The sequence below is a fragment of the Oryctolagus cuniculus genome, chromosome 3 (assembly GCF_964237555.1).
Source record: "Oryctolagus cuniculus chromosome 3, mOryCun1.1, whole genome shotgun sequence".
Lineage (NCBI taxonomy): Eukaryota > Metazoa > Chordata > Mammalia > Lagomorpha > Leporidae > Oryctolagus > Oryctolagus cuniculus.
This window is the reverse complement of record NC_091434.1, coordinates 121691658-121715057: the sequence shown is the minus strand read 5'-3', so window position 1 is coordinate 121715057 and position 23400 is coordinate 121691658. Positions and strand designations below refer to the sequence as shown.

Genomic DNA, 23400 nt, shown 5'->3' with positions numbered 1-23400 from the left:
ACAAGGTCATAGTCAAAGTGGAAGAAGTGGCAGTTCTCTCCTCCCTTCAGAGAAAGGTACCTCCTTCTTTGATGACCTGTTCTTTCCACTGGGATCTCTCTCACAGAGATATTTGATATTTCATTTAGGTTTTGTTTGTTTGTTTGTTTTGCCAGAGTGTCTTGGCTTTCCATGCCTGAAATACTCTCACGGGCTTTTTAGCCGGATCTGAAATGCCTTAAGGACTGATTCTGAGGCCAGAGTGCTGTTTAGGACATCTGCCATTCTATGAGTCTGCTGTGTATCTTGCTTCCCATGTTGGACCATTCTCTTCCTTTTTTTATTCTATAGGTTAGTATTTTCACACTACTCTTGTTTATGTGACCCCTTTGACTCTTAGTCCTATCATTATGATCAATTATGAACAGAAATTGATCACTGGGACTAGTGAGATGGCATTGGTACATGCCACCTTGATGGGATTGAATTGGAATCCCCTGGTATGTTTCTGACTCTACCATTTGGGGCAAGTCCAATTGAGCAAGTGCCGAACTGTACATCTCCTCCCTCTTTTATTCCCAATCTTATATTTAACAAGGATCACTTTTCAGTTAAGTTTCAACACTTAAGAATAACTGTATTAATTACAGAATTCAACCAACAGTATTAAGTAGAACAAACAAAAAAATACTAAAAGGGATAAAGTATTAAGTTGTTCATCATCAGTCAGGGCAAGAACTGATCAAGTCACCATTTTGCATAATGTCCATTTCACTTTAACAGGTTTCCTTTTTGGTGCTCGGTTAGTTGTCACCGATCAGGGAGAACATACCAGCACTTCTGAGCATTAACCATCTGGGACCGGGAAGGAACAAACTCCTCCCTCTTAAGACCACTCACTGCCAGGTAGTGTCTCCAGCTGGAGCTGCTGATGGGAAAAGGGCGGGAGGGTGACGCGGTGAGCCACAGTGACTGTGGCTCGGCGCCTCCCTCCGTGCCCACAAGCGCGCAGGGTCGTGGAAGATGCAGCGGTGGCCACGGGCCGGTGAGGGGACCTGGGGAAGGAAAGGGCCAGCTCTTCAGCCCTGGGTCCCAGGGAACCTTCCCACCGCTCCGGAAGAAAGGAGGACTCCCCGGCTCATCCTAAAACGACGCCGGGCCTCTCTGAGCTCTGGCAAATGCGGGCCAGGGTGGCTGAGCCAGCGAACACCGGGGCCCCCACCCGAGCGGCGCGCCGGTGGTCTGGGAGTAGCGCCCGGCGCAGATGGCGCTGGCAGCGACTTGGGTGCTCCAGCGTGGGCAGTCACTCCTGGCTCTAACCAGCATCATTGGGCGAACTGTGGCCAGAGGCCCCCGCGGGGAGCCCGGGCAGGGCAGGGACGGGAGGCGGGGGTCTCTCCAGTCAACCTCTATGCCAGCGCGCCGTCCCCGACAATTAAACCTCGGAAGACAGCGCGGCTGGCTGGGACCCCCAGAGACCACCCCTGCAGGCCAACAAAGCCCCCGCACACGCTCCCACCCCGCTGTCCTGTGTCTCTCCCGTTCGGCCTTTGGTTCCCTGAATCCTCTTTAGGGCAGCGAGACTGGAGCTAGGCGTCGGCCTTCCCCCGCCCTGAACCGGGCGATGCGCGCAGGTGTCGCACATCCGAAAAAGCCCACGCCCAGATCTGTCCGTGGGGAATGGAACGCGCACACTCCTGCGCGCGCCCAGCCCGGCCCCTGAGCTCCTTGCCCCACCAGCACCAGGGCGACACACCTGGCGCCCTCCGGGTCGCTCGCTGCCCCGGAAGGCGCTGCGCTGGGCCGCAGCGACCTCTCCACACCCGACTGCCACAGGGAGCTCTCCGAGTAGAGCTTCCCGGAACGCATGGGACGTGGGCACGGACGCCGAAGTTGGCCACGGACCGGAGGAGGCAGCGGGTGCTCGCCCGCGCCACCGGCGCTGTTTTTCGGCTGTGCCCTCGGCCGGGCGCTCGTCCCCTTCCTGGAGCCGGCACCCGCGGGTGTGTCCGGGACCCGTGACGGAGAAGGGGCTTGGCGACCTGCTTCGCCAGCGCGGAGAGCGCCCGGCAGATCCCTCGGCCGCTGTTCTAGGGAACCCAGCAGCTCCCCGCGCCCGCTTCTGCTCCTGCCGCTGCCGTCGCCGCCCCCGAGCAGGACCAGGTGTCACCGCCAGACGCGCACCGAGCCACTCACGTTCTCGCGCCGCGCCCACCGCTCAGAGACCCGGAGCCCACCGCCGGTCAGGACGCTGGAGTGCCAATGTTCAGTGCCGGAGGAAGCTGTCGCTTCTGGTAGCCCAGCCGGGCCGCCCCTGCGCTGGTGGCCCGGGCCCGCGCGTCTGACGCTCGGACTGCGGCGTGCGTCCGCCCGCGACCCCGGCGAAGGGAGGCCGGCCCCGCGCCGGCGCACGCCCCGCGTCGAGCTGCGGCGTCTCCTCCGCGTCCTCAGTCCCCGGCCTCGCCTTCCTCCTCGGCGCCTCCGGGGCAGCCCCTCCCGCTCGGCGGCGGTGCCGCTGGGCTGCAGCCGCCTGCGCCTCGGGGACTGGGGGCCCTCACCTGACTGGCCGGGCGCGCAGCCGCCCACCTTCGTCCTCCCGGGAGTGATGTGGTGGTGAGAGTGGGGAAGAGGCGGGAGCGTTCCGGGACCGGGGCGCCTAGAATTTAGCCTCTGTAGACGTTCTTGCTACTCTCGTGAGTTTAGGTTTCTGAGGGAAGTCTCTGACGTTTTCCCCCTTTTCTCTTCAAACGTTTCCTTTCTGCGAAACTCTTCCGCAGTTGAGTTGGAGTGGGTGTTCTGTTGCTGATTTTGCACGCGTGCTTTGCAGACCGCCCTCAGCAAGGGGAGCCTTCAGCCAATGTCTCTTCGCGGCAGGTAAGGGGTCTGACTTGTTCCCCGCGAATAGGGTCAGGTCACATTTGCTTATTGCAGCTTCAGGAGCGTTATGGAGAATGTGTTGCAATGTAATTCAGAATGGAGATTTTTCTAGACGTGCAGAGTTTGAGTGAACAATGCACGCTGCATGGTTCGGGCCCCGGAGCCCCCCTCTCCACAGTGTTCCATACCTTTAGCCTGACATCAGAGGCCTCATATTCTCCTGGCGCCAGCGACCCCAATCACTCACCTGCCAGCTCCTGCCCCACTTGACCATTGAGTGCAGGTCCTGGCTCTCACTGGGCACCCTGCAGCCCTGCTTCCTGTCCCTCCTGCTCTAGTTTAATGCAAGAAAATCTTTGTAGTCCCCTCACCACCATCCACAACTGCTTCACCCTCTGCCTCGAGGTGGGTGCTTGGGGTGGGATTCAGGAGGAGCAGGAGCGGCTGGCACTCATCCTCGAAGGCCCTGACAACCCCTCCCCCCCCACACACACACACCACCTCCACCCACTGGGGTCTCCCTGAATGTCCTTCTCCTGTCCTCTGGCTGCCCCTCCACCTCAGCCACTGATTCGAGGCAGGAGTTTTCTGTTCATCTTCGTTTCCAGTGAATGCCACAGGACAAAGCTGCGAGGTGGGGAAGGGACACCCTTTTCTGCTCAGTTCTTGCCAGGGTTCCATGTAGCAACTTGTGCCCTGGGCACTGAAGCAGCACCGTGGAATCCACCTGTGTGAGTCTCCTAAACGCTCTTATTAAATTATAACCTCTTCTTGCAGTTGTGTTTTGTCTTCTGGCCCTAGCCCTGGACCTTGAAGGCCAAATAGAATGGACAGCATCTGGTTCTGGTGGGGTCAGGGGGTGTTGAAGGAATGAGCACATGGATTGAACCTTGGGTATGGTTTTCTCCATCTCTCAAGGTAGAATAGCAACATACAGGGTTATTGTCAGGGTCAATTTATTTTTTTTTATCTTTTATTTAATGAATATAAATTTCCAAAGTACGACTCATGGGTTACAATGGCTTCCCCCCCCATACCGTCCCTCCCACCAACAACCCTCCCCTTTCCCACTCCCTCTCCCCTTCCATTCACATCAAGATTCATTTTCGATTATCTTAATATACAGAAGATCAGCTTAGTATACCTTAAGTAAGTATTTCAACAGTTTGCTCCCACACAGAAACATAAAGTGAAAAATAATAGATGATTTTTTTTAAATGATGATGAAATCAGATCAGACCTATTGTCATGTTTAATCCCAGTGAGAGTCAAGTTGGGAATTGAAAATTTCTTTCTTTTTTTTTTTTTTTTACAGAAGATCAGTTTAGTGTACATTAAGTAAAGATTTCAGTCGTTTGCACCCCCATAGAAACACAAAGTGAAATATACTGTTTGAGTACTCGTTATAGCATTAAGCCTCAGTGTACAGCACGTTAAGGACAGAGATCCTACATGAGGAGTAAGTGCACAGTGACTCCTGTTGTTGACTTTACCAATTGACACTCCTGTTTATGGCATCAGTAATCTCCCTATGCACCAGTTATGAGTTTCCAAGGCTATGGAAGCCTGTCAGGGTCAATTTAAAGCACCAGACTGCATCAAGGACATAGTCAGTACTCAACAAATTCTAGTTTGAAAAGGAATTGTTTGTTAACATGCTTGTCAAACACGTGCATGCTTGAATAGAAAGCACAAAGCCAGAAGAGGGGAAAACTCTGGAGAAAGTGGTAATGACAGTGATAGCATCAAAGATTTGATATTGCACAGTAGTTGTAGTAATAGCAAATTATTGTATCATTTTAATTTCCAGCTTATTATTTCAATTGCATTGCAGCCCCGCATAGCTGGGGATTAGTCTGTGGAGAGGATGAGCTGCAGGGAGAACCAAACAGCTGCTGCAGGACGAGCTGAATTGAAGGCAGCATGGGAGGAGGGGCCAGAAGAATGAGCTGGAAAAGGATTAGAAAGACTCCTGATTGGGCAAAAGGACTTTCTACTGCCGACGATTGGATTTGCTTGGCGATGCACGAGGCATTCTGATTTGGCTGCACATGGCCAGTGATACCCACAACCTCCTGGCCCCAAGTGCTCTCCCCTGCCCATCCCTAAGCCTATTCTATCCCCGTGGCCCTTACATCCCAGGCTTCGCTCCATCTTCTAACCCAGGTAAGGACTGCGTAATAAGGTACATCGGTTGCCTTCATCACTTGATGTTAATAGAATGTTCCTTGTGCCTGGTGCTGCTGTAAGGACTTTGCACTGATTATCTCACTTAATCTACGGCTATCCCAAGTGGTGTGTGCTTTTATCGCTCCTGGTTCAGAAAAGGAGGCGAGAGAGGTTAAGTACTTCGCAGAGGTCACAGTGCTGGCAGCAGAGATGAGGCTCGGACATGATGGCTCTGGAGGCAGCAGTCGTGGTGCTGTGCCACACTGCTGGACAGGGACAGCGCAAGGAAAGTTTGCCAGTTTTGACAGCCACAGCAGAATGCCAGTGCATTGAAACAGCTATGTCAGGAAGTCTTGGAGCCCCCCAGTGGTACCCACAGTGAATATGCCTCAGCTTTCTCCCTCTCTTTCTCTACACGTCCACTTGTTTCTTCTCTCAACTAGTTTTCCAACCTAATTTTCTTTTTTAGAAAGATTTATTTGAAAGGCAGAGTTACAGAGGGAGAGACAGAGAGTGAGAGATCTTCCATCCACTGATTCACTTCCCAGATGGCCAAATTGTTGATCTGGGCCAATCTGAAGCCAATAGCCATGAGCTTCTTCCAGGTCTCCTACATGGATGCAGGAGCCCACGGACTTAGGCCATCTTCCACTGCTTTCTCCGGGCACATTAGCAGGGAGCTGACTCAGAAGTGGAGCAGCCAGGACTCGAACTGGTTGCCCATATGGGAAGCCAGCACTGTAGGCTTCTTCACAGTGCCACTATGGCACAGAACCAGCCCCCATCCCAATTTTCTTATTATATATTCTTGCAGCAAGCCTTCCCTGTCTGAAAATTCCTGGTATTCTCCAAAGCTCAACATGGACCTGCTATGCAAATAATGAGCCAGGTGCCCATGAGCAAGTTACTTCCCCTCTCAGAGGCTCTCCGTGCTAAGTAAGGAAAGATTGGGCTAGGTGATGCAGAGTTCTCTGAGCCATGTCATTCTATGACTCCAGTGCTAAGCAAGAGCTTTCTTTGACTCCTCCAGTAAAATTCGGTTGAAGGTTGGCTGAATTCTAGGTAAGGAAGATTGGTGAAGTAAAAACAAGTTCCTGAAGTAGCATTACCAGGTGTACAGGAATGGCTTGTACTGGTGTCCTCACTTTTCTCAAGATAATGTTCTATGGCTAGGCAACATGCATTAGATTTCTGATAAGGGTGTGGTGAAGGTAGTAATTGCAAAAGCTCTTCCACTTGAAAGGGTAGTATAGCTAATCCGACATTCTCAAAAAAGCCTAGTTGTTATGATGACAGCTCCTAAGAAAGTTTCCAACCTCTTGGTGTTGATGCTCCTATATCACCTTCTCCTTGTGAAGATGGACTGGATCTAGTGACACACTTCTAATGGACAGAATATGACAGAAATCATGGATGTCACCCCTGATCCTGGGTTGCAAAGGCTCTGGCTTCTGTCTTGTTTTTCCTCTTTGGCTTGCTCAAAGGAAAGGCAGCTGCCATGCTGTGAGCCTCCCTATGGAAAGGCTTATGAGGCAAAGAAGTGAGCAAGGGCTTTGCTCAACAGCACATGAGGAACTGAGGCTCTCAGTCCCACAGACACATGCAGGAGCCCGGGAGCAGATCACACCCTTGAGATGACTCCAACCCGACTTGGCTCCTTCACTGCAGTCATGTGCGAGACACTGCGCCCGAGGACAATGTTCCTGGGAACCAGAACTGGGAGATAATAAATGTTTTTTGTGGTTAGCTGCTAAATTCATCACCTGACAGTTGCTAATGTGCATTTCAGGACTGTGAATTTCCACTCAACCCAACCACACAAATAAGGTATATTTTCTGGATAGAAAGGGGGCCAAATGATCAGCTCTCACTGTAATAAGATGCAGATATGGTGCTGGATAAAGATACAATTGTGGAACAGATAAGACATCAGTATGGTGTGTCTGATAAAACCTCAGGAGCTCCTAGCTATGCTGGGGTATGGACCCCAGCCTCACACGGAGCTCCCCCAGCCAAGCCTCGGCTGACTAGCCAACTTCCCTACATAGAGCTGGTCCTTTTTCCTCCTGGACACAAGCTGCAGTCTCCACAGGCTCTTGAAGCTTTGTAGCATCTAAAAAATGTAGGATAGAGAGAAAGATGAATTCATTCTTGTCAAAAACAGCCTGTGCTTACAGTCCCCTCTTGCCTGCTCGCTCAGTAACCTGAGTCTGAAAATGATGTCTTCCATTGTATATGTTCATCATCTTTAGATTTTAAATATAACCTATTTTAAATAGCAATTTGATATAAACAGCAAAATTAAACAAAATGTACAGAGATGTCCATGTGTCCATACAAGAGTAGCCACCCCCACAATATCAGCATCCCCTACCTATGTGGTACATGTGTCATAACTGATGAACCTATATTGACCCATCATTATCATCCAAAGTCCACAGGCTGCATTGGGGTTCACTGTTGATATTGTACATTTTATGGGTTTCGACATATGTAGCCACCATTATAGTAAAATCCAGTATAGATGAACTGACGTGAAAGTGCTCTGTGCTCCATCTATTCACTGCTCCCCTAACACTGCCCCCCATCAACCAGTGATCTTCTCCCTGTGACAGCACTTTTTTTCTTTTTCAGAAAGTCCCATGGTTGGAGTCATAAATAGGAGTCCATTCCAGATTGGCTTCTTCCATTTAGTAATAGTTAAAGTTCTTCCATGTTTTATTCATGGCTTGATAGCTTATTTTTAGTGCTATCATCTTTATTTTCACTGTCTCATTTCTTTCTAAAGTACACAGTCCTTTATTTAAGTACTGTCAAATCGCATCACTCACTAAAACAACCAACAAATCCCCAAATGAAATGTCCCTACAAAGCCTTTCTTCTTTTCAGAGGTCATCCCCTTTCCCTTTACTGAATAACTCAACTCCTTGCATTGTTTGCAGTCACTCTCCAGTTTTCTCTTTTTCAGTTTATTTCCCACTAACTACTTGAAATCTAACATCTACTCACATATATCTTGATTCTGTCCATAGTGACATAACCACAAAACACATTTCCTTTGACTTTCATGAGGAAAAAAAATCTGAGTCTCTTTCTACCTTTTCTGCTTCTCCTTTTTTCTTACCTCGTTTATTCTTCTCCCTTTAGGTTTCTTATTGTATAAATTGTAGGCAGATTCCACTATACACCATCCTTTAGCAATCTTAGCTGTATCTGTGCATGGTATTAGTATTAACTATAGACCTAGCTTTCCATGGTGCTGTCTTAACTGAAACAGATGCATACTTTATCATGGTAATCAGTCATTCTACAGATGTTCATTAGGACATGTTATTGTTAAATACTGTGCAGGCAATAGTGATGTTGTAGTGACAGCATTTTAACAAGTAACATGCCCCCTGCACTTCCATAGTTTATAATTTAGAAAGAAAGGCAACCATAAGTAAATCACATAAATGATGAAAATTCTCCAGTGTCCTGTAGTAGCGGCTATAGCTGGAAGAGATAGTGAACCCACAAGATCTGAAGAAGTGATAGATAATTTGCAAGACCAGGAAAGATGATTCAGAAGCTGAGATGAAGTTGGGTAGAAAATGGAGGAAAGAATCTGTATGAATGGCAAACAAGTTATGTGGGAGCTCAGAGAAGGGAAGAAACATTGGCTTCTATGAGAAAAGACATAAGTTAAATTTAATTAATACGAAGAGAGCCAGAAGAACATAGCCCAGAAAAAAATGTGGAGAAGGGAATAGGGGATTGTTTTAGGGGGTTTCTAATTACCACTTTTTTGTATATTGTGCCAGTCAAAATATGTGTATCATTCTCTTTTCCCTGTATCCCTCACTCTATGCAAACATTCTATTGCCAAATCTTACTACATGTGTTGAATACTTATTAAATGTACTGATACCTTTCTCTCCCATTGCCCCTTTCGTAGTTCTAAGTAGTATAATTTCTACTAGATCATTCTTCTATTGTCTGGCATCTGATTACGTTGAATTTGTCTTCTCTCATATTCTAAATTACAGATACATTGCTTAATTGATTTTGATCAAACATTTAGACATATACCACCTCATTTAATTTTCACCATATAAGTATTATTATGTTCACTTTAGATTAAAGGTACTGAAATATAGAAATCTACAGTTCTTTGAATAGCTTATTTTATTAAATGCCTGGCATGTGGTGTTCTTCATGAAGCGGGTGATTCCTCTCTCAAGGCTAACTTACCCTTTGGGTGTCTCTTCATTCAGAAGGATTTTCTTTATTTTTAAAAGGATTTAGAGGGATTGAAAGGGAATTGGTACCCACGTAGGAATGGGAGGGGCCTCCAGCCTCCCAACATAACACAGAATCTATTGCTCAAACTGCCTAGGCAGAGGACCAACAGGAAGCTGGTTAAAAACAGTGTTCAGATTAATGGGATAGTATTGAATGATCAAATATATGGGTCTTAGAGGAGTTCCTGAAGGGATGGAAAGATAGAATGGATTATAAGCCTATTCAGTGAAATGATTAAAGAAAACTTTCCCAATATCGAGAAACATAGGGACTTCCAAGTACAGGAAGCACATAGAACTCCTAATAAACATGATCAGAAAAGATCTTCACCACAACAAATTGTAGTCAAACTTTCCACAGTAAAACAGAAAGAAAAAAATTCTAAAATGTGCACGAGAAAAATGCCAGATTACTTTCAGAGGATCTCCAATTAGACTCACAGCATACTTCTCATCAGAATCCCTAAAGGCTAGGAGAAAATGGCAAGATATATCCAAGCCTTAAGAGAAAAAAAAACCTGTCAATCCAGAACACTGTATCCTGTAAAGCTCTCATTTATGAAAGAAGGTGAAATAACGACCTCCCATAACAAGCAGAGATGAAAAGAATTTGTCACCACTTGTCCAGCCTTATAAAAGATGCTTAAGGATGTGCTACACACAGTTAAGACAGAAAGAGTGTCATCATTATGAATGAATGTGAAGGCATAAATTTCCCAGTAAAGGTACAAAAGAAATCCAAAGTAAACAATAGAGATATTTATGGAAACATGGCAGGGCCAAGCCATTGCTTAGCAATAATAACCTCGAAAGTAAATGGCCTCAACTCTCCAGTTAAAATTTACAGACTGGCTGAATGGATAAAAAACAAGACCCATCTATTTTCTGCCTACAAGAAACACCAACAAAGATACTGACAGGATGAAAGTGAATGGATAGAAAAAGATATTCCATGCTAATGGAAAGAAAAAAAGGGCTGATTTAGTCATTCTAACAATAGACAAAATAGACTTTAACATAAAAACTGTTAAAAGTGACAAAGAAGAATACTATGTAATAATTAATGTATCAATTCAACAGGAAGATGTGACTATAATAAATGTATAGGCACCCAATTAAAGGGCACCTGGCTATTTTAAAGAAATGTTAATGGACCTAAAGGGAGATATAGACTCCCATAAAATAGCAATGGGTGACTTCAGTACCACACTTTCATTAATGGATGAATCAACTAGACAGAAAATCAACAAAAAAACAACAGAGCTAATCTACACTATGGACCAAATGGACCTAACTTTTATCGATAGAACCTTTAATCCCACAAATGCAGAAAACATTCTTCTCCTCAGTGCATGGAACTTTCTCTAGGATAGACCATATGCTAGGACATAAAGCAAGTCTTAGCAAATTCAAAAAATCACAATCATACCATGCATCTTCTCTGACCACAATATATTGAAGTTGGAAATCAACAACTCAGGAATTTCTAGAATGTATGCAAATACATGGAGACTGAACAACATGCTCCTGAATGAACACTGCATCATCAAAGAAATCATAAGACAAGTAAAAACAAATTCTGGAAATGAATGAAGATGACAATACATAATATCAAAATTTATGGGATACAGCAAAAGCAGTGTTAAGAGGGAAGTTGATAGCAATTGGTGCCTACATCAAGAAACAGGAGGGTAAACCAAATAAATGAGCTATCAATGCATCTCAAGAATCTAGAAAAACAAAAGCAAACCACAAATTAGTAGGAGGAAAGAAATCATTAGAATTAGAAAAGAAATAAACAAAATTGAAATGAAAAACCAATATAAAATATCATCAAAATTAAGAGCTGGAATTAAAAAAATAAACAAAATTGACATCCCATTGGCCCAACTAACCAAAAAAAGAGGGAGACCCAAATCAATAAAATAAGAGGTAAAAAAGTAAATTGTACAATGGAAACCGCAGAAATAAAAAGAGTCATTAGGAATTACTACAAAGAGCTGTATGCCAATAACTCGGGAAACCTAGAAGAAATGGATAGATTCCTAGATACACACAATTTACCAAAACTGAGTCATGAAGACACAGAAAACTTAAACAGTCCAATAATCAGGATGGATATTGAATCAGCAATAAATAACCTCCCAAGAAAGAAAAGCCCAGGACTGGATGACTTCAACTCTGAATTCTACCATATATTTAAAGAGGAACTAATTCCAATTCATCTCAATCTATTCAAAACAACTGAAAGGGAGATAATCTTCCCAAACTCCTTCTATAAAGTGAGCACCACCTTAATTCCTAAACCAGAAAATATATGTCAGAGAAAGAGAACTATAGACCAATATCTCTGATGAATATAGATGTAAAAATCTTCAACAAAATATTACCTAATCGAATCCAACATCATATCATAAAGATCATTCACTAGGACCAAGTGGTTATTTATACCTTGTATGTAGGGATGGTTCAAAATTTGCAAATCAATAAATGTGATACATCACATTAATGAACTGAAGAACAAAACCCATATGATCATCTCAATAGATGCAGAGAAAGCACTTGGTAAAGTACAACATCCTTTCATGATTAAAATGTTAAGCAAATTGAGTATGAAAGGAACATTCCTCAATTTATGACAACCCACAGCCAGCATGGAGAATGAACAGAGAAAAGTTTGAATGGCAAAAATCTTCCATGTTCATCAAAGGATCAATATCATCAAAATGTCCATATTACCATAAGCAATTTACAGATTCTATGTGATTCCATTCAAAACACCAATGACATTCTTCTCAGATCTAGAAAAATTATGCTAAAATTCATACAGAAACATAAGAGATCCTGATAGTTAAACCAATCTTATATAACAAAAACAAAGCAAGAGGCATCAAAATTAAAGATTTCAAGACATACTACAGGGCAGTAGTAGCAGAAGTATAGGCCTATGGAACAGAATAGAAACTCCAAAAATCAATCATGTATCTACAACCAACTTAATTTTGACAAAGAAGCTAAATCAACCCATGAGATAAGGACAGTCTCAATAACAATTGCTGGGAAAATCAATCTCTGTGTGCAAAGGATGAAACATGACCCCTAACTTATTTTTTTAAAACTTTTATTTAAATAAATATAAATTTTGAAAGTACAACTTTTGGATTGTAGCGGGTTTTTCCCCCCTAACCACCCTCCCACCCACAAACCATCCCATCTCCTACTCCCTCTCCCATCCCATTCTTCATTAAGATTCATTTTCAATTATCTTTATATACAGAAGATCCACTTAGTGTATACTAAGCAAAGATTTCAAAAGATTGCACCCACACAAATACACAAAGTGTAAAGTACTGTTTGAACACTAGTTTTACCATTACTTAGCTAGTAAAACACATTAAGGATAGAGAGCCTACATGGGGAATAAGTACACAGTGACCCCTGTTGTTCATTTAACAATTGACACTCTTATTTATGATGTCAGTAATCACCTGAGGCTCTTGTCATGAGCTGCCAAGGCTATGGAAGCCTCTTGAATTCACAAACTCTGACCTTATTTAGACAAAGCCATAATTAAAGTTGAAGTTCACTCCTCCCTTCAGAGAAGGGTACCTCTTTCTTTGATGGCCAGTTCTTTCCATTGGGATCTCACTCACAGAGATAATTCATTTAGGTCATTTTTTTTTTTTTTTTTGCCACAGTGTCTTGGTTTTCCAGGACTGAGAAACTCTCATGGGATTTTTAGCCAGATCTGAATTAGGCTTAAGTATTATGTGATTGGCTGATTAAAGCTATCTTCGCCTCAGAAGATGGCTTATGGTAAGAACATGTTACTGAATCATGAAGGAAATGTAAATCAAAACTTCCTTATGTGTGTTAGGCTGGCTATTATCAAAAGGTTAAAAGATTATGAACTGGGATCTCACTCACAGAGATTTTTCATTTAGGTCATTTGTTTGTTTGTTTGTTTGCCACAGTGTCTTGGCTTTCCATCCCTGAGAAACTGTCATGGGCTTTTAGCTGGATCCGAATGCCTTAAGGACTGGTTCTGAGCCCAGAGTATTGTTTAGGGCATCTGCCATTCTATGAGTCTGCTGTGTATCCCACTTCCCATGTTGAATCATTCTCTCCTTTTTAATTCTAACAGTTATTATTAGCAGACACTGGTCTATAAACATTTATAATTTTTCTGTGTGTGTTAACATTTTTTTAAATAAAAACATTTTATAAGAAAGCATGCTACGGGGGCAGCACTGTGGTGTACTAAGTTAAGCCTTTGCCTGTGAAGCCTGCATCCCATATGGGCACCACTTGAAGTCCCGGCTGCTCTACTTCCAATCCAGCACCTTCTCCTGAGTGTCAAAACATCAGGCCCTCCCCACCCCCGTGAGATTTCTGTGAAGTCCTCAAGGCAGGGAAATGTATGAGTTTCCAAACATCGTGGGTGCTAGACTGTCAGTACAAGTTTTTTGAAATTGAGGCTGGGGGAGCCAGCTTGCTAGGGTCTTGTGACACAAGTGGCTGAATTGCATACATCATAATGCCTGGCAAACCCCCTCAGTGTCTAAGCCAGCCAAATGAAAGATGTGTGGCCAAATTACACCTTAGAGGAGTGTGGAAGTAACTCTAGGTCTTGAGAGAGAGATTTCTCCCCATAAAGAAAAAAGTGCTTCTGACCCCTGTTAAAATGGCAAAGGAACCCAATTCGGAAGTGTTGGAACAGATGGCAAGACTACCACCACAGGGGATGGCGATCAGCCTCAGATCCAATATGACAAAGACAAGCTGGGATTCACAGTCCATCAGCACAGCAAGTGCTCAGTAGGTAGAAAACTACTAACGTGACATCCGTGGTGCGGGACATTCTTGATATACCAACGCAAAACGATTCTTGCTGAAAGCATATGCTGGTGATTTCTTATCAAGGGTGGGAGATTCTTTCTAAAATGACTTGGCAGGATTCTCACAAAAACTGGACTTTAGGAAGGTTTACTTTGATTTTACTTTTTTCCCAGAAACCTTTTATTTAAGAAACACAAACCATGCATTTCATTCATATAATACTGGGCCAAAGTGGGAAAGAAGACTCTCAGAGGAGCATAACCAAAGTTTGGGCAAGAAGAGGCCAAATCATAGCATTACCCCTCGGTTTCCTTCATTCCCTAATTTATCCAGATTTTCCTCCAATGTCAAAGATTTTCAAGTAACTCTCAATGTTTCCTTAGCTTCCCCTTCCCCTTTCTTCCCCTCCCCTCCCCACCACCACACATTGAATTACGCGTGAAGTCTGTGTAGTGTGCCTTACTGCAGAATCTCTCACGTCTTTGCTCTATTTTGTCATTGCCACTGTTGTAGTTTAGGCTGGTTTTCTAACCTGTAGCTAACCTCCCACCTGGTTAGTTTCCTCTGTGCAGCCAACATAATCTTTGGAAATTACAAGTCTGATCATGTGTTTTCCCTGATCAAAAAGCTTTTGCTGTTGCTTCCTCCCCATAGAATCAGCGATATGGCCTGACAGGCTCTGACCCTGCTGACCTCCTGGGTCTTTGCCCCTCATTCTTCACCTTCCACTCAGACTTGCTCTTCCCCAAGTACCCTGTGCTTTTCACACTTGTTTCTTTAGTTCATGCTGCTGGCTTAGCTTTCCTTCCACCCTACCCACGTGGAGATTTATCTATCCTTCCACCAGGAAAATCTTCCTTGCTACTTCACAGCGTACATTATTCCTTCCACCTGTGCTCACCTCACCTTTTGCTCTTACTGCACAATATTATAATTTATTTGCTTATATGTCTCCCAGTTTCCTGCAGGCACAGAATGTAATGGGACTATATGTGTATCTTTAGGGTCTAGCATAATACCTAAAACAGTAGATTCTCTAAAAGTCTGTGTTATTCAGTTAATTTTATTCCAATGACTAGATGGACAAAATGGGAAATTAAAACTCCTTTGTGATTCTTTTCATGTTGGAAAATAATTTTATTTAATTTCAAACAAAACGAAACCAATAGTTTGCAAAATAGATTATCTTGAGTATAAATAGACAGTGTCTTCAGGAAAATATCTATATTTGAATGGGTTTTTACAGTCAATGTTTGACACTATATTCTTCTGTAGCTAGGTAAAATAGGCATCTGCATTGCTCCTGTATCATTTACATTTTTATTACTCTTAAAGGGTTTACTGATTTCCTTATCTATTTTAGATCTTTCCTTCTTCTGTATCCACAGTTAATCTCTCATTCTAGGAACTCTTATGACCTGGTTCATAATGTCTAAGAACTTCCAGTCTCTTTATTGTTAAAACAAAAACCTTGATGCTATATGAAAAATAAATATAATCATGTTGGTGTAAGATAATTATCTAAATCATCTCAGTGAGGAACATGCTAGAAAATAATTCTAGTGAAATAGTCACTGTGGTAGGCAGAATAATGGCCACCTAAAAAATGCCTTGCCTAATCCTTGGACCTGTATGTGACACTGCAAAAGGGACTTCTGTGGCTGTAATTGAAGCTGCAGATTTTAGGAAAAGGAAATTACCTTGGATTATCCATGTGGGCCCAATCTAATCACATGTGTCCTTAACACCTGTATCAATGCAACAGAGGGAAGTCAGAGATGTTTGAGATGGAGCGTGCGGGGAGGGCATTTTGTCAAGTAATGCTGTTGGCCTCAAGGAAAAAAAGACTTCAGTCCTACAGCCCCAAGAAACTCAGTTCTGACAACACCTAGATGACCTTGAAAACACATCCTTTCCCTGGGTAACCAGATAAAAACCCAGGCCAGCTGACACCTTGATTTTAGTTGTGTGAGATTTGAAGCAGAGGACTGTGTACCCAACATGATGCATAAAAGAAACTATCATTCCACATTGCTAGTACTGGACATTGGATACCTGGGGGGAATCATAGCTGAAGCTGGACTTGGAGTTGTCGTTCTAGGCGATAAGTCACTGTCAGATTTTTTTTGACAGAGTTAGTGAGAAAGTGAGACAGAGAGAAAGGTCTTCCTTCCATTGGTTAACCACCCAAATGGCTGCTGCGGCCAGTGTGCTGCAACGATCTGAAGCCAGAAGCTTCCTCCTGGTCTCCCATGCAGGTAAAGGGACCCAAGAATTTGGGCCATCCTCCACTGCCTTCCCGGGCCACAGCAGAGAGCTGGACTGGGAGGAGCAACTGGGACTAGAACCTGGCGCCCATATGGGATGCCGGCGCCGCAGGCAGAGGATTAACCAAGTGAGCCATGATGCCGGCCCCCACTGTCAGATTTTAAAGCAAATGAGTAGAGCCGGCGCCATGGCTCAATAGGCTAATCCTCCACCTTGCGGCGCCGGCACACCGGGTTCTAGTCCCGGTTGGGGCGCCGGATTCTGTCCCGGTTGCCCCTCTTCCAGGCCAGCTCTCTGCTATGGCCAGGGAGTGCAGTGGAGGATGGCCCAGGTGCTTGGGCCCTGCACCCCATGGGAGACCAGGAAAAAGCACCTGGCTCCTGGCTCCTGCCAGGATCAGCGCGGTGCGCCGGCTGCAGCGGCGGCCATTGGAGGGTGAACCAGCGGCAAAGGAAGACCTTTCTCTCTCTGTCTCTCTCTCTCACTGTCCACTCTGCCTGTCAAAAAAAAAAAAAAAAAAAAAAAAAATTTAAAAAAAAAAAAAAAAAAAAAAAAAAAAAAAAGCAAATGAGTAGCCCTAACTACATCACATATAGTTAGGTTTTTTTTTTAAACTTGCTTTGTAATCTGAGTTACATTTTACCTTTATTAGTTATTCCTTGCCTTACTTATTAACAGTACATTTCATTCAGTTGAAAATTCATTAAAAAAAAAACTAAAAAGGTCTCAATATTCTATTTTATTGTCAGTTCCTAGCCTCACAACTTCCAGCTTGTGATGCTGTGGGCAAATGAACTTCTGCAGGCCCCCCTTTTTTCAGTAGTTAACAGGTTCCTGCTTCAGTCATCCCAGTTTAATAATCCATGGCCACAGAATGAGATACTGTGATTAGACAGCATGATCAGGAGACCCCAACCCATTCAGCAGCACCCTAGGGTGTTGAGTCTTTCGAGAAAACAACAGGGTCCACAGAACCAGAGGATTTGTCTTGAGAGAAAAGTATTTTCCCAGAAGAAGGTGAGAAATGCAGGTCGGGCAACACAGCAGGCAGATGAACACTTGGTGAAAGTGAGAATAAACCGGTGCCTAGATGCAGCAGGGCAAGAAACCCTGTTCCTTTAATGCCTCGTACAGTTTCTGAGAGCTTAGAGGCTTGTCAAGGACCACAGTGTTGGGGAAGCACAGCACACTTAGATTCCATTCTGGCTTTGACACACAGTTTAGCAGATCACCCAACGCTTAAGTCTCCACCCAACAGTTGAAAAATATATTTTGTTTTACAAGGACTTTTACAAGGACATGTGGATCCAGTTTGAGCTAGGGCATCTATTTTTTAAAGGCAGCAGCAATACTTGCCTGCACCGCATTGTAAAATCATTAAAGTACAGACCTTGGAGCCATATGAAACAGAGTTATTATTTTGTCACTCCCAACAATAGTGAAAAAAATTGTTACCTCCCTGAGTCTTAATTTTCTCATTCCTCCTATTGGGCACAATGCTACACAACTTGAAAGGTTTCATGGAGGTTTAAATGAAATAGTATATGCAAAATACCCACTACTTAGGGTCGGCGCCGTGGCGCAGTAGGTGCCTGTGGTGCTGGCATCCCATATTGGCACCGGTTCTAGTCCTGGCTGCTCCTCTTCCAATCCAGCTCTCTGTTATGACCTGGGAAAGCAGTAGAAGATGGTCCAAGTCCTTGGGTCCCTGCAGCCTCATGGAAGACCAGGAAGAAGCACCTGGCTCCTGGCTTTGGATTGGCACAGCTCAGGCCATTGCAGCCATCTGGGGAGTGAACCACCGGAAGGAAGACCTTTCTCTCTGTCTCTCCCTCTCACTGTCTGTAACTCTGCCTCTCAAATAAATAAAATCTTTAAATAAAAAACCCCACTACTTATTAAAAGTACACATTTAAAAACCTGATCATCATGGTAGTCTTTGAATATATATCAGTCAATAAAACATATGTAGTCCTAGCCACCTTCATAAATGTTAACACACCATCATTTGTTAAGTTATCAGATTTTTCCTTCTATTTGCAGCAACATTATCAACACTAAATTAGGAATTTACATTAGATGAGACTAAGGGGTTTCAAAGTCCTAGCAAGTATGCTAGACGGACTTCCTGACAGATAAGGACTGTAACATTCTTTTAAAAAAAGATATATTTATTTTTTTTAATGGCAGGGAGAGAAAGAGAGAGAGAGAGAGAGAGAGATCTTCCATCCTCTGGTTCATCCCTCAAATGGCTGCAATGGCCAGGGTTGGGTCAGGCCAAAGCCAGGAGCCTGGAACTCCATTCAAGTCTCCCATGTAGATGGCAGGGGCCCAAACACTTGGGCCATCCCCTGATGCTTTTCCAGGAGCATTACCAGGGAGCTGGATTGGAACTGGAGCAGCTGGGACTTGAACCTGCATTCATGGGATGCAGTGTTGCAGGTGTCAGCTTCATCTCCTCCACCACAATGCCAGCCCCAAGGATTATAAGATTCTCTGTCACATCAATTGAATACAAATAAATCATTTCAATTTGGTTAATGCTACTGAAATCAAATTAATAGAGCTGAAAAGAAGTTCATAGAATTTTCAGTGACAGTATTTTAAGTAAGAGGCTAGTCTGAACCAATATAGAATGCTAAGTTTAGGTTTTTTTAAACAAAATTGGCAATTATGATTGGCAGGTGCCACAGCCCTGTGGTGCACATGCAAAGCCATGAAGAGGTCTCTGACGCCACCCCTCTTCAGTTTGTTCCAAGCACAGACATGGTTTTTGAAACTTATCAGCAAGGCCTTGCACAGCAAAAATATCAAGCCATTGTTGAGCAGCTACTTGGCAGCAAAAACAGAAACAAAAACAAAACCCACATCCTTGACGAAGCTTTCTGAGTTGTTCTAGCAGAAGAAATTATAAAAGCAGTCATCATGTGAAAATGTTTCAGCTATTATTTTCGTAATTGGGGGAAAACTGAAGGTATTGGCATCACATCTATACCTTTTGCATTGTTGGGAGATGTTTTGTATTGCCATTCTTTGGATCACTGTGACACAATATTCCCTTTTGTGAAAAATAAATGTTGCTACTTGAAAATTAAAAGCATTCTATTCTGGGAAAAATTATCTACTGTGTATGTGTGATAAGCTCCTAAGAAGATGATCTAAATCCCAGAATACAGTCTTCTGTGGGTGAATTCAACTGTTTAGGACAGGCTTTTCCCTTTACCTGAGAAACCAGGTCTCACAGAGTCAGCTTAACCTGGACAATGTCACAGGGTTGGTTTTGTTGTTGTTGTTGTTGTTTTTTGACAAGCAGAGTTTGAAAGGGAGAGAAAGAGATGGAGAGACAGAGAGAAAGGTCTTCATTCCATTGGTTCATGCCCCAAATGGCAGCCACGGCTGGCACTGTGCCAATCCTAAACCAGGAGCCAGGTGCCTTTTTGCCTCCTCCTGGTCTCCGGTCATGGAGCCCCCACAGTCTTCCATGCGGATGCAGGGCCTAAGCACTTGGGCCATCCTCCACTGCACTCTCAGGCCACAACAGAGAGCTGGACTGGAAGAGGAGCAACCGGGATAGAATCCAGCACCCCAACCGGGACTAGAACCCGGTGTGCCGACGCCGCAGGGGGAGGATTAGCCTAGTGAGCCACGGCACCAGCCAATGTCACTATTTTCAATACCAATGAGCAGGAAAGCACCTTGGGTCAGAAGTCCATGGAGGATAGAGACAAAGGAATGGATGTAGAAGAAGGGGAAATGAGAGATGATGAAGCTCCGACAACTTGCTCCATTCCAAATATTACAACCTTTCTCAAAAATTCCGGTCACTTCAAAAACCCTGTGCAATGCTGACTGGGACTCCAGGAACTCCTAGAAAGGAAAGGAAGAAGCACAGATGGTATAACCACCCGGGAGCCCAGACAGACAGGAGAAACATATATTACATAACCTTCAAACGTTGTATGTTTAGGACATTCTGCCCACTCCAGGTTGAGCACACTTCTAACTTCCCTCCATGACATGAACTCCAAGTTAGGCCACTGCTGATAGGTTCCTGGCCAAACCAATCACATTCAGGCTCTGCTGACTCGCTGATTGATTCACACAGAAGTCCTCATTAGCATATACCTTAACCAACCAGGCAAACTTCCTCATTTGGAGACATAAAAAAATCCTAAGTCAGGCAGTCCTGGCTGGCACACTTCTGGGATAGTTGCTGTTTTGCTGGGAGCTCTCTCTGCCTATTTCAATGAACTTCCTTTGTTTTGCTCAGTCTTCCTTGTCCATGTGCCTCCTACTCCATGGTCATGAAACAGAGAACCTAGCAGGGAAGAGGAGCTGCCATGCACCTCGACCAACCCAGCAGAGAGGAGAAGTTGCGACCCAAAGGGAGAGGAGAGGTTGTAACACACAGAGCTGCCACACAAGGAACTGCAACATGGGAGCTGGGCTATTTCTAAAGGATCGGGCAAAAGAAGAACTGGGAAGACCTCAGCAATTGGAACCACACACTCCTCCTGCCGGCACTCCTGCCAACAGTGTAGGAGACAATTTCATGGAAAACTTGTCTTAAGTATTCTGAAGGGAGTTTGAACAGTTTTTAAAAGTTCTAAATTAGGGGCCGGCGCCACCGCAGCTGCAGCTCAATGGGCTAATCCTCCGCCTGCAGTGCCAGCACCCCAGGTTCTAGTCCCAATCGGGACACCAGATTCTGTACTGGTTGCCCCTGTTCCAGTCCAGCTCTCTGCTGTGGCCCAGGAGTGCAGTGGAGGATGGCCCAAGTGCTTGGGCCCTGCACCCCATGGGAGACCAGGATAAATACCTGGCTCCTGCCTTCGGATCAGCGTGGTGTGCCGGCCACAGCGCGCCAGCCGTGGCGGCCATTGGAGGGTGAACCTACGGCAAAGGAAGACCTTTCTCTCTGTCTCTCTCTCTCACTGTCCACTCTGCCTGTCAAAAAAAAATTAAAAAAAAAAAGTTCTAAATTGGGTGATATTCAGACCTCACGGAAAAAGATGGAAGCCTTAAAACAGGAGGAGAACATGTGCATTTTGCAAAATTTTTAAAGAGAAAAATGAAGGAGCAGTTAAAAGTCATAGATTCAGATATTGTAACATCTTTCTAACAGGTTTTCCATGAAACAAAATGGAGAATAGAAAGTGTACTGAAAATAACTGAAGGAAGTACCAGTCCCTCAAAGTGTGGGTCAGCTAACCAAGCAGAATAAAGATAATTACACACTTTGGTACTTCAAGCTGTACCTGTGGCGATACAGAGGGGGAAAAACAAATAAAAACACCTAAAAAGACACCAGAGGAAAACAGTCACACATATACAGGGAAGGAACAGCTATATGACAGGGAGCTGATTTGTGACAGATAACAACCATCAACATGAGAAGATGCTAAAGAAATGAGGTGCTGAGGGGGAAAAAATCCAAAGATTAGCAACTGTCAGTCTAGAATTTCACACCCAGATCAATTCTCTCAGGACTCTGGGTCAAAGAAAGGCATTTATACTCAAAGACTGGGAAGACTTACTTCTCAAAGACCCTCATGCTGAAAAAAATACTGAATTTTCTTCAGGAAGAAGGAACTTGAACCTTTAAGAAAGGAGTGGAATACAGAAAGCAATGGTGAGCACAAAAATTGAAAAATATGAGAATGAATTTCCTATAAACACATGGTATTGACAAACACTGACTGTACGCCACGGTGAGCTAGAAGTCCGTCCTTCGAAGGGATTGTAGACTCACAGAAGAGGCAGGTGTTCATACTCACCACAACACAAGGAGAAATAAATGTGTTCAATAACAACAGAACTAGCAGAGTCTGTGAGAGTTGAAGGAGCCAGTGATCCAGTCTATACAGACATTAGGGATAGGGTTTAGCACAAACAAATATTGCAAGGAGGGCGGCCTGAGGGCGGGAGGAGGGTGGCGCTGGAGGCGCGGGAGGGGTTGGTGGTTGTACTCGCGATCCAACTGTCGCTGGGCGACGACTTCAAGCTGTCCATGCCCTGCAGCACGGAGCTCATGAGCTCAGACACGGAGCTCTGGAGCTTCCTCTGCAGCCCCAAGCACCAGTTGTCCCTGCACATCCTGCGCAGCAAGGGCGTCCACAGCTACTCTCTGCCAGGCCCCGGTGTCCGACCCGCCAGTGCAGCCCGGCTCCGCGCGCAGCGGCCAGGAGGAGGCGCCGCGGAGCCCGGGCGGCCGCCGCCGGAGGAGGAAGCCGCCGCAGCCGCTGCTGAGGAGACCTCGCCTGCCAAGCCCGCGGCGGCGCCCGGGCCCTGCTTCGGGGGCCGCACGCCGGGGGAGATCTGGAGGGCGGCCACCCCGGCGCTGACCGCCTTCCCCACCATCCGCGTCGGCGGCCACGTGTGGGGCGACCTCAGCCTGGCGGTGGCGCAGCACAGGGCACGCCAAGGCCTGCGAGGGAACCTGGAACCCGTGGGGAGGCTCCGCCGCTGCCTGGTGCCCCGGGCGTGAGGAGCGGTGCCGAGGGCGCCGCCTGCCGGCCCCGGACCCGGGCGCGGAGCTTCCGTCTGGACGAGTGGACAGGTGGCAGTGGAGTGTTTACAGATCCGGCCAGGACCCTGTCCCTAGTGCACTTTAAGCGCGAAGAAGTCGTCACCGGATGGTATTCTCTGCCCTGCGCCCATGGCACGCGTCGCCGCCCTCTGGTACTCCCTGGGACACCGGGCCTGCGGAGGGGACGACAGCTGGACCCGCAGAGAGGCCCCTCTGCTTCCTAACCCCAGACTGAGGGGCTGATCCGTTTTCTCCCTTAAGGACTCTACCTCACTGGTCTGGAAGCCCTAGGAAGAAGTCACTCTCTCTCTCTTTTTTTTTTTTTTTTTTTTTTTTCACCAAGGTATTTGATTTCGTGGGTTTTTTTTTTTTTTTTTTTTTGCTAGAATTTACTTGCTCTTCATCGCCCCCCCCCCTTTCTGGTTGTCACCCCTCTTTCTGGATGGAACATGCTTT

General features: G+C 45.2%; 2 protein-coding genes across 5 annotated transcripts in view; both read left to right on the top strand.

Moving 5' to 3' along the window:
* The window catches only part of LOC127491794 (uncharacterized), a 124141-nt gene that overhangs the window by 11013 nt on the left and 89728 nt on the right, over window positions 1-23400 (top strand). For all 4 annotated transcript variants that reach the window (XM_070071062.1, XM_070071065.1, XM_070071064.1 and 1 more), the window contains exons 2-4: window positions 763-2592; window positions 2757-2853; window positions 4691-5022. In XM_070071062.1, the coding sequence (XP_069927163.1) occupies window positions 1847-2592; window positions 2757-2760 (750 nt within the window). In that variant the 5' untranslated portion in view covers window positions 763-1846 and the 3' untranslated portion in view covers window positions 2761-2853; window positions 4691-5022. The remainder of the gene's footprint in view (window positions 1-762; window positions 2593-2756; window positions 2854-4690; window positions 5023-23400) is intronic.
* Window positions 5249-23291, top strand: LOC138848878 (coiled-coil domain-containing protein 71L-like). The gene is made up of 3 exons (XM_070069885.1): window positions 5249-5394; window positions 21998-22047; window positions 22322-23291. Exons 1-3 carry the CDS (start codon window positions 5249-5251, stop codon window positions 22900-22902), a joined length of 777 nt encoding a protein of 258 aa, XP_069925986.1. The 3' UTR covers window positions 22903-23291.

What these genes read in the sequence shown, in the direction of transcription:
- LOC138848878 (XM_070069885.1), top strand. Translation starts at nt 5,249, where the DNA reads ATGATGGCTCTGGAGGCAGCAGTCGTGGTGCTGTGCCACACTGCTGGA. An exon ending in AGTCTTGGAGCCCCCCAGTG is followed by an intron (nt 5,395 to 21,997) that starts GTACCCACAGTG and finishes AATTTTCTTCAG; the next exon opens with GAAGAAGGAACTTGAACCTT. An exon ending in GTGGAATACAGAAAGCAATG is followed by an intron (nt 22,048 to 22,321) that starts GTGAGCACAAAA and finishes AAATATTGCAAG; the next exon opens with GAGGGCGGCCTGAGGGCGGG.